This window comes from Phacochoerus africanus, chromosome 5 (genome assembly GCF_016906955.1).
Source record: "Phacochoerus africanus isolate WHEZ1 chromosome 5, ROS_Pafr_v1, whole genome shotgun sequence".
Lineage (NCBI taxonomy): Eukaryota > Metazoa > Chordata > Mammalia > Artiodactyla > Suidae > Phacochoerus > Phacochoerus africanus.
In genome coordinates, this window is record NC_062548.1 from 218,868 (window position 1) to 230,971 (window position 12,104).

General features: G+C 38.4%; 1 protein-coding gene across 2 annotated transcripts in view; it reads left to right on the forward strand.

Annotated features, from left to right (window-relative positions):
* CENPP (centromere protein P) overlaps positions 1-12,104 on the forward strand; it is a 250,849-nt gene that overhangs the window by 13,936 nt on the left and 224,809 nt on the right. Inside the window, exons 2-3 of one of the 2 annotated variants that reach the window (XM_047779296.1) lie at positions 7,161-7,342; positions 9,902-9,990. In XM_047779296.1, coding sequence (XP_047635252.1) covers positions 7,161-7,342; positions 9,902-9,990 — 271 coding nt within the window. The remainder of the gene's footprint in view (positions 1-7,160; positions 7,343-9,901; positions 9,991-12,104) is intronic. The other variant, XM_047779297.1, reaches the window with a different exon arrangement.

Below are 12,104 nucleotides of genomic sequence, written 5' to 3' on the forward strand. Positions count from 1 at the left end.
TCATAGGAAAAAACTTTCAGCTTTTCACTGTTCAATACCATGTTAGCCATGGACTTGTCATATGGCCTTTATTATTTTGAGGTATGTTCCCTCTATACTCACTTTATGAGAGTTTTGATCATAAATGATTATTGAGTTTTTGTCAGACTTTTTTCTGCATCTATTGAGATGATCACATGTTTTTAAATCCTTCATTTTTTTAATGGAGTGTATCACTTTGATTTGTAGATTTGAATGATGCTCGTATTCCTGGACAAAATCTCACTTGATACTGGTTTATCTTCCTTAATGTGTTGCTGAATTAGCTTTGCTAATGGTTTGTTGAGAATTTTTATGTTTATGTTCACCAGGGATATTGGCCTTGTAATTTTCTTCTTTTGTAATGTTCATGTCTGGGCTTGGTATCAGGATAATGTTGGCCTCATAAAATGAGTTTGTAAGTTTTCCCTCTTTTTGGGGGGAAGAGTTTGAGAAGGATTGTTTTGCTTCTTTAAATATTTGGTAGAATTCACCAGTGTATTTGAACTTTTGTTTGTAGTTAGGATTTTAAATACTAATCCAATCTTCTTCTTAGTAATTGGTCTGTTCAGATTGTCTGTTTCCTCATGATTCATCTTGTTTTATGTTTCTACAAGTTTTTCCGTTTTTTTCTAGATTGTCCAGTTTACTTACTTACAATGCAAGTAGTTTCCTTTGTATTTCTTTGTTGTCAGTTGTAACATCTCTTCTTTGATTTTGATTTTATTTGTGTCTTTCTCTGTTTTTTTAGGTGCTTCTAGCTAAAGTTTTGTCTATTTCATTTATCTTTTTTACTAAGCAACTCTTGGTTTTTTTGATCTTTTCCATTGCCTTTTCAGTCTGTATTTCATTGTTTTCCTTATCTGGTCTTTGATATTTTCCTCTGCTAACTTTGGGCTTTATTTTTTCTTCTTTTTTGTGGTCCCTGGTGGTGTATCGTTAGATTTTTTATTTGAAATTTTTTTGTTGCTTTTTTTAACATAGGCACTTATTGCCATGAGCTTCCCTCTGAGAACTGCTTTTTCTACAGCCCATAGTTTGGAATGTTTTATTTCTGTTTTCGTTTATTTCAAGGTATTTTTTTTTTCCCACTGTACAGCAAGGGGGTCAGGTTATCCTTACATGTATACATTACAATTACATTTTTCCCCCAGCCTTTGTTCTGTTGCAACATGAGTATCTAGACATAGTTCTCAATGCTATTCAGCAGGATCTCCTTGTAAATCTATTCTAAGTTGTGTCTGATAAGCCCAAGCTCCTGATCCCTCCCACTCCCTCCCCCTCCCATCAGGCAGCCACAAGTCTCTTCTCCAAGTCCATGATTTTCTTTTCTGAGGAGATGTTCATTTGTGCTGGATATTAGATTCCAGTTATAAGTGATATCATATGGTATTTGTCTTTGTCTTTCTGGCTCATTTCACTCAGTATGAGATTCTCTAGTTCCATCCATGTTGCTGCAAATGGCATTATGTCATTCTTTTTTTATGGCTGAGTCGTATTCCATTGTGTATATAGACCACATCTTCCGAATCCAATCATCTGTCGATGGACATTTGGGTTGTTTCCATGTCCTGGCTATTGTGAATAGTGCTGCGATGAACATGCGGGTGCATGTGTCTCTTTTAAGTAGAGTTTTGTTCGGATAGATGCCCAAGACTGGGATTGCGGGGTCATATGGAAGTTCTATGTATAGATTTATTTCAAGGTATTTTTTGACTTCTCTTTTGACCCATTTAGTCAAGTTCAATAGAATGTTGTTTAGTCTCTGCATATTTGTGAATTTTCCAATTTTCTTATAATTGAATTCTAGTATAGTACCATTATGGTTGGAAAAGAAGCTTGGTATAATTTCAGTCTTCTTAAATTTATTAAGACTTGTTTTCTGGCTTAATATTTGGCTTATCCTAGAGAATGTTCTTTGGGTGCTTTGGAGAAATGTGTATTCTTTCTTTTGAGTTGAATGTTTTTTATATGTCTGTAAAGTTCTTATGGTCTACGTAATGTCATTTATGACCAGTTTTTCCTGTTGGACAGCTGCATGTAAATCAATGGAGTTAGAACACACCCTCACACCGTACACAAAAAATAAACTCAAAATGGCTTAAAGACTTGAACACCATGCACAGAAATAAACTCAAAATGGCTTAAAGATTTGAACATAGGACAGGACTCCATAAAACTCCTAGAAGAAAACATAGGGGAAACATTCTCTGACACAAATTGTACCAATGTTTTCTTTGGTCAATCTCCCAAAGCAATAGAAATAAAAACAAAAATAAACAAATAGGACTTAATCAAACTTATAAGCTTTTTGCACAGCAAAGTTAACTATAAACAAAGTGAACAGACAGCCTATAAAGATAGGATCTTTTTGGTTTCTTTTTAAGTTTTCTGTCTTGTTATTAGTGTTTCCATTTTGTTCGCACATCATTTTCTTAACCTTCCCCACATCTTTATTTCTTTGAGCGTCTTTAAGACTTCTCTTTTAGTCTTTGATATGTCTGCCATAAGTCTTTTCAGGATAGATTCTTTTGAATATTTTTTTCTTTGAATAGGTTATACTTTTCTGTTTTTTCTTCTTGCCTTGTGATATTTTGTTGAACATTGGACATTTTAATTTAATAATGTAGTAACTCTGTAAATCAGATTCTCCCTTTCTCCAATGTTTGCACTTACTGTTATTGTTTTAGGCTATTTTGTTGTCTGTGTGCTGAGGATCAGCCTGAGGTGTAAACTTAATGTCTAATTACGTCTTTTCTGAGTCTTTCCTTGGGTATGTGCACTTACTTTTTAATTTTCCTAATAAAACAAATATTTAGTTTGATTTTGAATATCTCAGTCTTTAATACCTGACTTCTGAAAAGGAGAAGGCAAAAACAATGGTGGGAAACAAAAAGCAATAGCACTTTAAAAATCCTTAAAGGGGAGTTCCTGTTGTAGAAATGAATCCCATTAGGAACTATGCAGTTGCGAGTTTGATCTATGGCCTCGCTCAGTGGGGTTAAGAATCTGGCATTGCAGTGTGGTGTTGTGTAGATCACAGAAATAGCTTGGATCCTATATTGCTCTGGCTGTGGTGTAGGCCAGCAGCTACAGCCCTGATTAGACCCCTATCCTGGGAACCTCCATATGTTTTGGGTGCAGCCCTAAAAAAACAAAACAAACAAAAAAATCCTTAAAGGTACCTCAGCCCTAGGGTAGGGGTTTTCAACAGTGGCTGCGTACCACTTTGTCTGTATCTCTGTGATCAGAAATAGCAATCAACAGTTGAAGCAAAGAGAACCAATATTTGGGGGACAGTCCTTTTTGCCCACCCTTGCTCCCCTAAGCTGTGTGCAGGCTGCTCTAAGAACATGTACACAGCTGCTTGCCATGTTGTTGGAGTGGGGTGTGGGTGGCTGCTACTGCACTAAGAGCTGAAATTGCTCACAATTTACTGTAATTTACTTTTAGGCCTTCTCTATGAAGTTGCAAGCAGTCTCCAGGGTTCCAAAAAATTTTATCAGACAGATTCTGCCACTGCAATTGCTGCTTAGCTGGGGAGATAGATCCCTGGTGCTACCTACTCTGCCATCTTTATAGAATCCTAGATCATCGAGTTTTAAACTCAAGTCTTGTGTAGATTTGCCTTAAAAGAAAAAAGGCTGGAATTCCTGCTGTGGTGCAGTGGGTTAAGAATCTGAGTGCGGTGGCTTGGGTTCCTGCAGAGGCATGGATTGATCTCTGGCTTAGCACAGTGGGTTAAAGTATCCAGCATTGCTACGGCTGTGCCGTAGGTTGCAGCTGTGGCTCGGATTCAGTCCTGGCTTGGTAGGTCCAACCATAAAAAATAAGTAAATAAAGAAAGTAAAGGAAAAAAGCTTCTTGTGAACATTTAATTTTCAGCAAAAAATGTATGCTACTAAGACAAGTTTTTGCAAAGAGTAAACTACAAAACCAATAGAACTCATAAACCCAGTTCATTAAAAAAAACTCATTAATTATAATGCACCAATGATACTTTGCTCAAAGTAAATTACTACTATGAATGAGAGTATGCAGATCGTCTTTTGATTTTTGTGGTAATACATACATAACATATAATTCTAAGTTAAATAGTTTAGTTTTTGTTTGCAAACATCACTATTATTTATCTCTAAAACTATTTCATTGCCCCATAGAAAAACTTTGTACCAATTAAACAGTTTCCTCATTTTCTCCTTTCTCAGCCACAGGTTCTTTTTTGAGTTCTGCATATCTATCCTTTAATGTGATGCCTTAGTTCTCTCATCCCTTTTCTCCATTTGAAATACTTTGAAATTTTCATTCATAGTTTGCTGTGAAGTTGTTTAGTATTCACTTGGAAGGAACTCATTATATGAAGATTTTTCTCTGTTCTTTTTTTCATTAGCTTTATCTATTTAACTTATAATTTAATTTTTTTTTTTTTTTCATTTTGGCTGTATCTCCAGTATGTGGAAGTTCTCAGGCCATCCAACCCACACCACAGCAGCAACCTGAACTGCAGCAGTACTGACACCAGATCTTTAACTGAGCTACAAGGGAATGCCTACTTAACTTTTAAAAATAAACCCATGATAGCAAATACAAGAGTGTGTTTTAGTCTCTCAGATGACATAGAATTTACTTATAGTGATATTTTAAACTGGCATTAAAACAAAGTTTAAAAAATTACTATAGACTTTATACAAGTTTTTAATTACCAGTGTGGAGTTACAGAGATGGTATTCTTTATAGACATGATATAAGGTCATAAAAGCATAGATAAATGTAGAGCAACTGAAAATAGAAAAGGTGGGATAGCTATGTGGAGTGGGGTGAGGGGAGAAAAGATGACATTTGATCCAGAGGTGAGATGATTAACAGAGCAAAGGATGACCCTCAACAAATGGGGCCTGCTATATCAAGGGGATTTTATCAAAAAAAGTAGGGAAATTTGAAGGAAAAGCTAATTTAAGGGAAAAAAAATTTGCTATTTTATCAAGTTAAATCTACCTTGCAGGAAGAAGAGATAGTATTAGGGGTGTGCTTTAGGTGTTACTGGCATAAGAGAGCTGAGATGAATCAGACATTCTTCTGGAATGAGAGAGTGCATACTTAGAATAGCAGAGGCAAAAGCATAAGGGTTTTCTGGAGTTCCCGTCGTGGCTCAGTGGTTAACGAATCCGACTAGGTACCATGAGGTTGCAGGTTCAATCTCAGTGGGTTAAGGATCCAGCATTGCCGTGAACTGTGGTGTAGGCTGGCGGCTACAGCTCTGATTCGACCCCTAGCCTGGGAACCTCCATATGCCGTGGCAGCAGCCCAAGAAATGGCAAAAAGCCAAAAAAAAAAAAGTGTAACGTTTTTCTTCTAACATTGGAGACAAGAAACGGGGACAAGATGTAAAGTGAGAATCAAGATGATCATTCCCCAGAATGCAAGGAAGGCATGTTTTAAGTTAGAAGTCAGCAGTGAGAATGTGACTGCGAGCGTGATGGCAATAAAGGATGACAAAAAGTAAAATACCATTGAATGAGATATTTGCTGAAATTTTCCTCTTTTTCAAAGAAAATAGAGCTGTGCGTTCTCAAAGAATATCTGATTACCACTTTGTTTAAAGAGATTATGGTTTTTGTTTTTCCTCTGGAATTTTTACCCTTATACTCTTCAATTTCCCAAGAATCTCTTTCTTAGTAAAATGCTCTGTGATGCTTTACTTGTTTTAGAAGTTAAAGCCAGCTGATTTGTTTTGTTTTTAATTGCATCATATCCTTTAAAAATAGTTTAAGATGTCTTGGGATATTAAGATATTTAGATTGGAATACTTCAGATATTCCAACCTAAATAGATATTTTAATTTTGCAAAGTAGTCTTATTATAATTTATAAAATTTTCCTTTTTTTTTTTGCTTTTTTTTGCTATTTCTTGGGCCGCTCCTGCGGCATATGGAGGTTTCCAGCCTAGGTGTTGAATTGGAGCTACAGGTGCTGGCCTACACCACAGCCACAGCAATGCAGGATCCAAGCCGAATCTTTGATTTATACCACAGCTCACGACAATGCCAGATCCTTAACCTACTGAGTGGATCGAACCCGCAACCACTTGGTTCCTAGTCAGATTCGTCTCCCCTGCGCCACAAGGGGAGCTCCTAATTTATCAGATTTTCTTATATGTAGAAATATGGTAGTATAACTTGGTTAGCTTTGTTTTATGTTGAGATCATTGATGGTAGTGTTAGTAACCACATTGGTTTGGAGAAAAATCATACTAGTTTTAATGGGAGAGAATAAGAAAGACAAAATGGGGAGTTCCCGTTGTGGCGCAGTGGTTAACGAATCCGACTAGGAACCATGAGGTTGCGGGTTTGGTCCCTGCCCTAGCTCAGTGGGTTAAGGATCCGGCGTTGCCGTGAGCTGTGGTGTAGGTTGCAGATGCGGCTTGGATCCCACGTTGCTGTGGCTCTGGCGTAGGCCGGTGGCTACAGCTCCGATTTGACCCCTAGCCTGGGAACCTCCATATGCCGTGGGAGCGGCCCAAAGAAATAGCAAAAAGACAAAAAAAAAAAAAAGAAAGACAAAATGGGATTTAAAAAATAATTTTTTATTACTTAATGGATTTTATTACATTTATAGGTGTACAACAATCATCACAACCAAATTTTACAGCATTTCCATCCCAAACCCTCAGTGGATCCCTCCACCCCCCAACCTGTCTCATTTGGAAACCATAAGTTTTTCAAAGTCTGTGAGTCAGTATCTGTTCTGCAAAGAAGTTCATTGTGTCCTTTTTTAAGATTCCAGGGTTGTGTGTTTTTTTTTTAATGGACTTTATTGCATTTGTAATTGTACAACGATCATCACATAAAATGGGATTGAAGAAATTTGTAGATATTAGTTGAAACACTTGTTAGTGATTTTTCCATTGTAGTAATTTTTCTTTTTTCTTTTTGGGGCCACACCCAAGGCATATGGAGAGTCCCAGGCTAGGGGTCAAGTTGGAGCTATAGCTGCCGGCCTATACCACAGCAACAGCAACTCGGGATCGGAGCCACATCTGCCACCTACACCACAGCTCTCAGATACTAGTTGGGTTCTTTAACCACTGAGCCACGAAGGGAACTCCCTCCTTTGTAGTAATTATTTGTGGTATTTGCTTTCCAGACAATCATTTCAAGATATATACCAATCAGATTCTGAAGGATGGGAGTCATTGAAAGATCTGAGAAGTCATCTTGGACATGTAGAATCAGAACTTCAATTTCTAAGTTTGCTTACTGGCATCAGCATAAGAAATTATTCCAAGAAGACGGAGGACCTAACAAGCACTGAAATGACAGAAAAGAGTAAGCATTAATTTTAATCTAGACATGGTATTGACGTTTACCTTATTATACTTAGGAAATTGGTTGTCTTCTCACTCAATTAAAATTCTGCAAGGTAATGATTTGAATGTTTTGTTGTTGTAAACTTGTTTTGTCAGGTGCCTGTGGAATATCACAGTGTGTGAAAGACTATGTGAGGTAGAAGTTCCCATTGTGGCTCAGCTTGTTATGAACCCAACTAGTATCCATGAGGATCAGGGTTTGACCCTTGGCATTGCTTAGTGGGTTAAGGATCCAGGGTTTGCTGTCAGCTGTGGTGTAGGTCAAAGATGCTCGAGGATCTGGTGTTGGTGTGGCTGTGGTGTAGGCCAGCAGTTGCAACTCTGATTCACCCCCTAGCCTGAGAACTTCCATATGCCGTAGTTTCAGCCCTAAAAAGCAAAAAAAGCAAAAAAAAAAAAAAGCTTCCTGAAGTAAATATTAAAGAAGATAGTCTTTGTCATTAATTAACTTAATAGTCAAGTAACAGGCAAGTGATTTTAAGAACAACAGCACCATTAGTGTGTAAATCTTAGCCCTTGTTTGCTACTGACATGAGCTGTGTCATCTACAGTGCACTATTCTTAATGAACGTGGCTTGTGGCCAAGATAAATATTTCAAAAGCTGGACCATTTGACAGAGGAGGATTTCTGGCCCCAATAATGTACATTTTATTACCAGGGATCTGTGATGCACTAACATGTAAAGGGAAGCTAATTCAGCTGTGCAGTTGGATGTTAGTAACTTTGTTTCGACAAGAGTAGCGTTATCTAAGGAAGGAATCACTTTTGGAAATGCTTCCTGATTTTTCTACCACAATAACACTCATGACCAGGGAGTAGAAGAGTGACTCTCCGAATGTCATGGGCAGTTCACTTCAGTGGAAGTTTGAATTACATATAGAAATAAGTAATGAAATTTAGACACTTAAGGTACTTGAAAGAAATAGATGGAATGCAAAGAGAATGGAGAGTGAGGTTTTACTCGGCAGAAGATTCAGTCTTCTATTTTGAGCCCCAGGTTCATCCCATGTTTAGAGCTATTTGGTGGTGCCCATTTAGAATGCCTTTGAATGGCTTGATTTTGAGCCCTTTAACCCTTTGCTGGTTTAGGTTCCAATTTTCCTGGATCTTCTGGGTCATTTCCACTTTTTCATGTGCTGTCTAGCTCATCCATTTCCAGCTTCCAAAATTAGGTCACGCTCATCTTTCCTCTCTTTATCCTTGTAGAATTATGCCCTTCTGGTGGCAATACAGGGGTAGGCTATTTAGAGGTACAAATGATTAGGTATAAAATAAGCTACAAGGATATTTTGTACAACATGGGGACTATAGCCAATATTTTATAGTAACTGTAAATAGAGGAGAACTTTTAAAACTTTTGAATCACTGTATTGTGTACCTGTAACTTATACAATATTGTACAGCAACTATACTTCAGTTAAAAACAAAGAAGGAATTGTGCTCCTCTAAAAATCTCTTCATTAGTTAATAATTATTTCTTGTGCATAGTGTTTAGCCTGGAAAGGGCATGAGGGAACTTTATAGGGTATTTTAAATTTCTGTATCTTTATCTTGGTGGTAGTTACATAGGAAACACTTGTCTTTTTGGTTTGTTTCTTTGTTTTTGCTTTTTAGGGCCTCACCTGCAGCACATGGAGGTTCCCAAGCTAAGGACCCAATTCGGAGCTACAGCTGCCAGCCTGCACCACAGCTGTAGCAACACGGGATCTGAGCCAAATCTGCGACCTACACCCCAGCTCACGGCAACGCCAGATCCTTAACCCATTGAGCAAAGCCAGGGACCAAACCCGCAACCTCATGGTTCCTAGTTGGATTCGTTTCTGCTGTGCCACGATGGGAACTCCAAGAAATACTTGATTATAATTAAGACTACCTAAAAAATAAAAATTAAAAAAATAAAGGCTTAGGCTCACCCAAAGCCAAAAAAAATCAATCATGTCGTATACTTAAGAATAGGGCATTTTATGCATTTGAATATATTCATATTATATCTAAAATAATTACTTTTGCTGTAATTTTGGAAAAGTTTTGATAGGTAATTGAAGTAAATGCATGGATTTAATTTATTGTCTAACTAGAACCAGATAATGTTGAAAAAATGAAAAATATCTAACAGTTATCATGAATCAAATTTGTCTAGAGTCATACTGGCATTTTTTTTTTCCCTTGGCCACATCTGCAGCCTGTGGAAGTTCCTGGGTCTAGGATTGAATCTGAGCCACAGCTGTGACCTATGCCACAGCTACAGCAACATTGGATCTTTAATATACTGCACCATAGTGGGAATTCCTAGCATATTTTTATTTCTTACCTTAACCCATGGTATAATTGAGAATTAGAGATTACAAGCTATCTTTAGTCCTGTTTTGCAAAGGTCATCAATTTGGTGCACATTCTTTCAAATGCAACTACTAACATACACTCTCACACATATATGTACACACACACACAATTAAACAATAGATACTTGAAGAAAATTGTTAATTGCAAACAGAATATTTATTTTTTGATTTACAGATATAAAGAAAGTTCTACAGAGACACAGATTATCAGGAAGTTGCCACATGATTACATTTCAACTTGAATTTCAGATTCTGGAAATCCAGGTAAGTTAAGGAATGTGTTGTGATAAATAACAAAGATTCTGCTGCTATGAAATTAAAAAAAAAAAAAAAACCCACACCCCAGTCTTCAGCAGTGGCTGTGCTGAAAAAGAGTTCTGAGCCAGGGCCCCCTTGTAGCACACTTCCATTAATATTAAAAAAGAAATTTAAGTATGAATACCCCTTTATGGTTTTATGTGACAATCCTAGCCAAAAGTATCTTCCTCTTGTGTTGTATCTCAGTAATCCAGTATAATTTGCTGGCATAACCAGAAAGCAGACAGAATGTTAACTTGCAGCCCCTGGTCAGGATAGGGCAGAGTAAGGCCCAGACATCTTCAGTGTTTGGCTCCAAGGAGAGTGGGATCCAGGCATATCATGAGAAGTGACCAAGTCTGGGCACATGTTTTGGAACCAGAAAGCAATTTCAACTAGTTGGTTTTATGAGTTTGGGCCTAAAGGGAGTATGTGAAGAGGAGAAGAACAGGTAGGTACAGGCGGGCTGACTTTGCCTCAGCTCATCAGATAATTAAAGAGGATGTAGACCACTTGTCACAATCAGGTCCTATGAATATGCGCCTTGCTTGCCTTCACAGTCGTGTGCCTGATTCTTCATGTTTCTTCTCAGCCACAAAAACAACCCTAAGTTGTCCCTTTTTGTATGGGACAGGATTTGATGTCAGGTGTCGGAAGCCACCCCCATCCAGTTAAGAGTGATTGGGTTTAAATATCTAGGCTAGGATTTGCTTCTTGAGAACTCTCTGCAGTTTAGGTTCCTGGTTGTCACCAATGATCATGGCAGGCTGAGAAAGGACTGAGGGATATCTCATCCCTCATCTGATAACAGAGCTTCCAGGCTGCTCTTGCCTCAGAGTACCCCTCTTTATTCTGCCAATGTGACCAGGAACATCCACAGTGTGGCATTGCCAAAGCCAGTTGAGTAGGATGATTAGTAGCCCTAGAGAAGGTACACTGTTGTCAGGTTGATACCAGGCTTTGGAGACATGAAAAGTTGCCAAGATGGTATTGTAGTTCTGCATGATCTCAAAGAGCATTGCTGAAAACTGAAACAGAATATGGACCCAGATGGATTGATACAGGGTGGATAGGATGAATAGCCCATGCCAAGACTCCAGGCTTCTGCTTTGTGTGGCCCAGGGATTCCTGGATGTTGTCACCTTGCAGAAGGCTATGTAGTCAGACCAGTTGCCTCTTCTTTCTTTGTGGCTAATGTAATCAGAGTGGTGATATAGCAAATACTTACATGCATTCTGGCCTCCATTAATTGCCAGGCCTGGAGTCTGTGTCAGGTTGGCAGTGTCAGAGGTCTGAGGTCCAGTCCTGAGGCTGAGAACATTTGCACCAGCAGTGTATACATTGCCCAGGAACCGCTCAGGGTATCCTAGTAGTCTCAGGGTCCTACAGTCTTAGTAGTCTTAAATTACTTAGGTCCTAGTAGTCTTAGGGTCCTTTTTCTCCTGTTGGCATTCATTTTTTTAATAGTCAGTCCATGGGTTATCTGGAGAGAAGCAAGACTATTGGCAAAATTAGGCTCATATTTGGAAAGCTATCCACAGGTCCAACTGAAAAAAGAAAGGCCATCCTCTGAATTTGAGACCAATGAGCTATTCAGTAGAGCTGTGCTTTCCAGGATAAGTTGTCACCAAATATTGGTTGGTGTATTCATTACTGGGGTTTTGGCTACAGAGAGAAAATAGATTGCAATGTTTTAATTTCATTTTATCAAAGTTGCATTCTTTGGTGACCTTAAGCCTCTGCAGGAAAGTGTCAGGCTGTAATTTGATCACATCATGAGTCAGATCAAGGATAAGGTTTTGATTTGGGGACCTTTTTTTTTTGTCTTTTTGTCTTTTCTAGGGCTGCACCTGTTGCATATGAGGCTAGGGGTCTAATTGGAGCTGTAGCTGGCAGCCTGTACCACAGCCACAGCAACGTGTGATCTGAGCCGCGTTCTGTGACCTACACCACAGCTTACAGCAATGCCGGATCCTTAACTCACTGAGTGAAGCCAGGGATGAAACCCGTAACCTCATGGTTCCTAGTCGGATCTGTTAACCACTGAGCCACAATGGAAACTCTTGGGGACATTTTTAAAA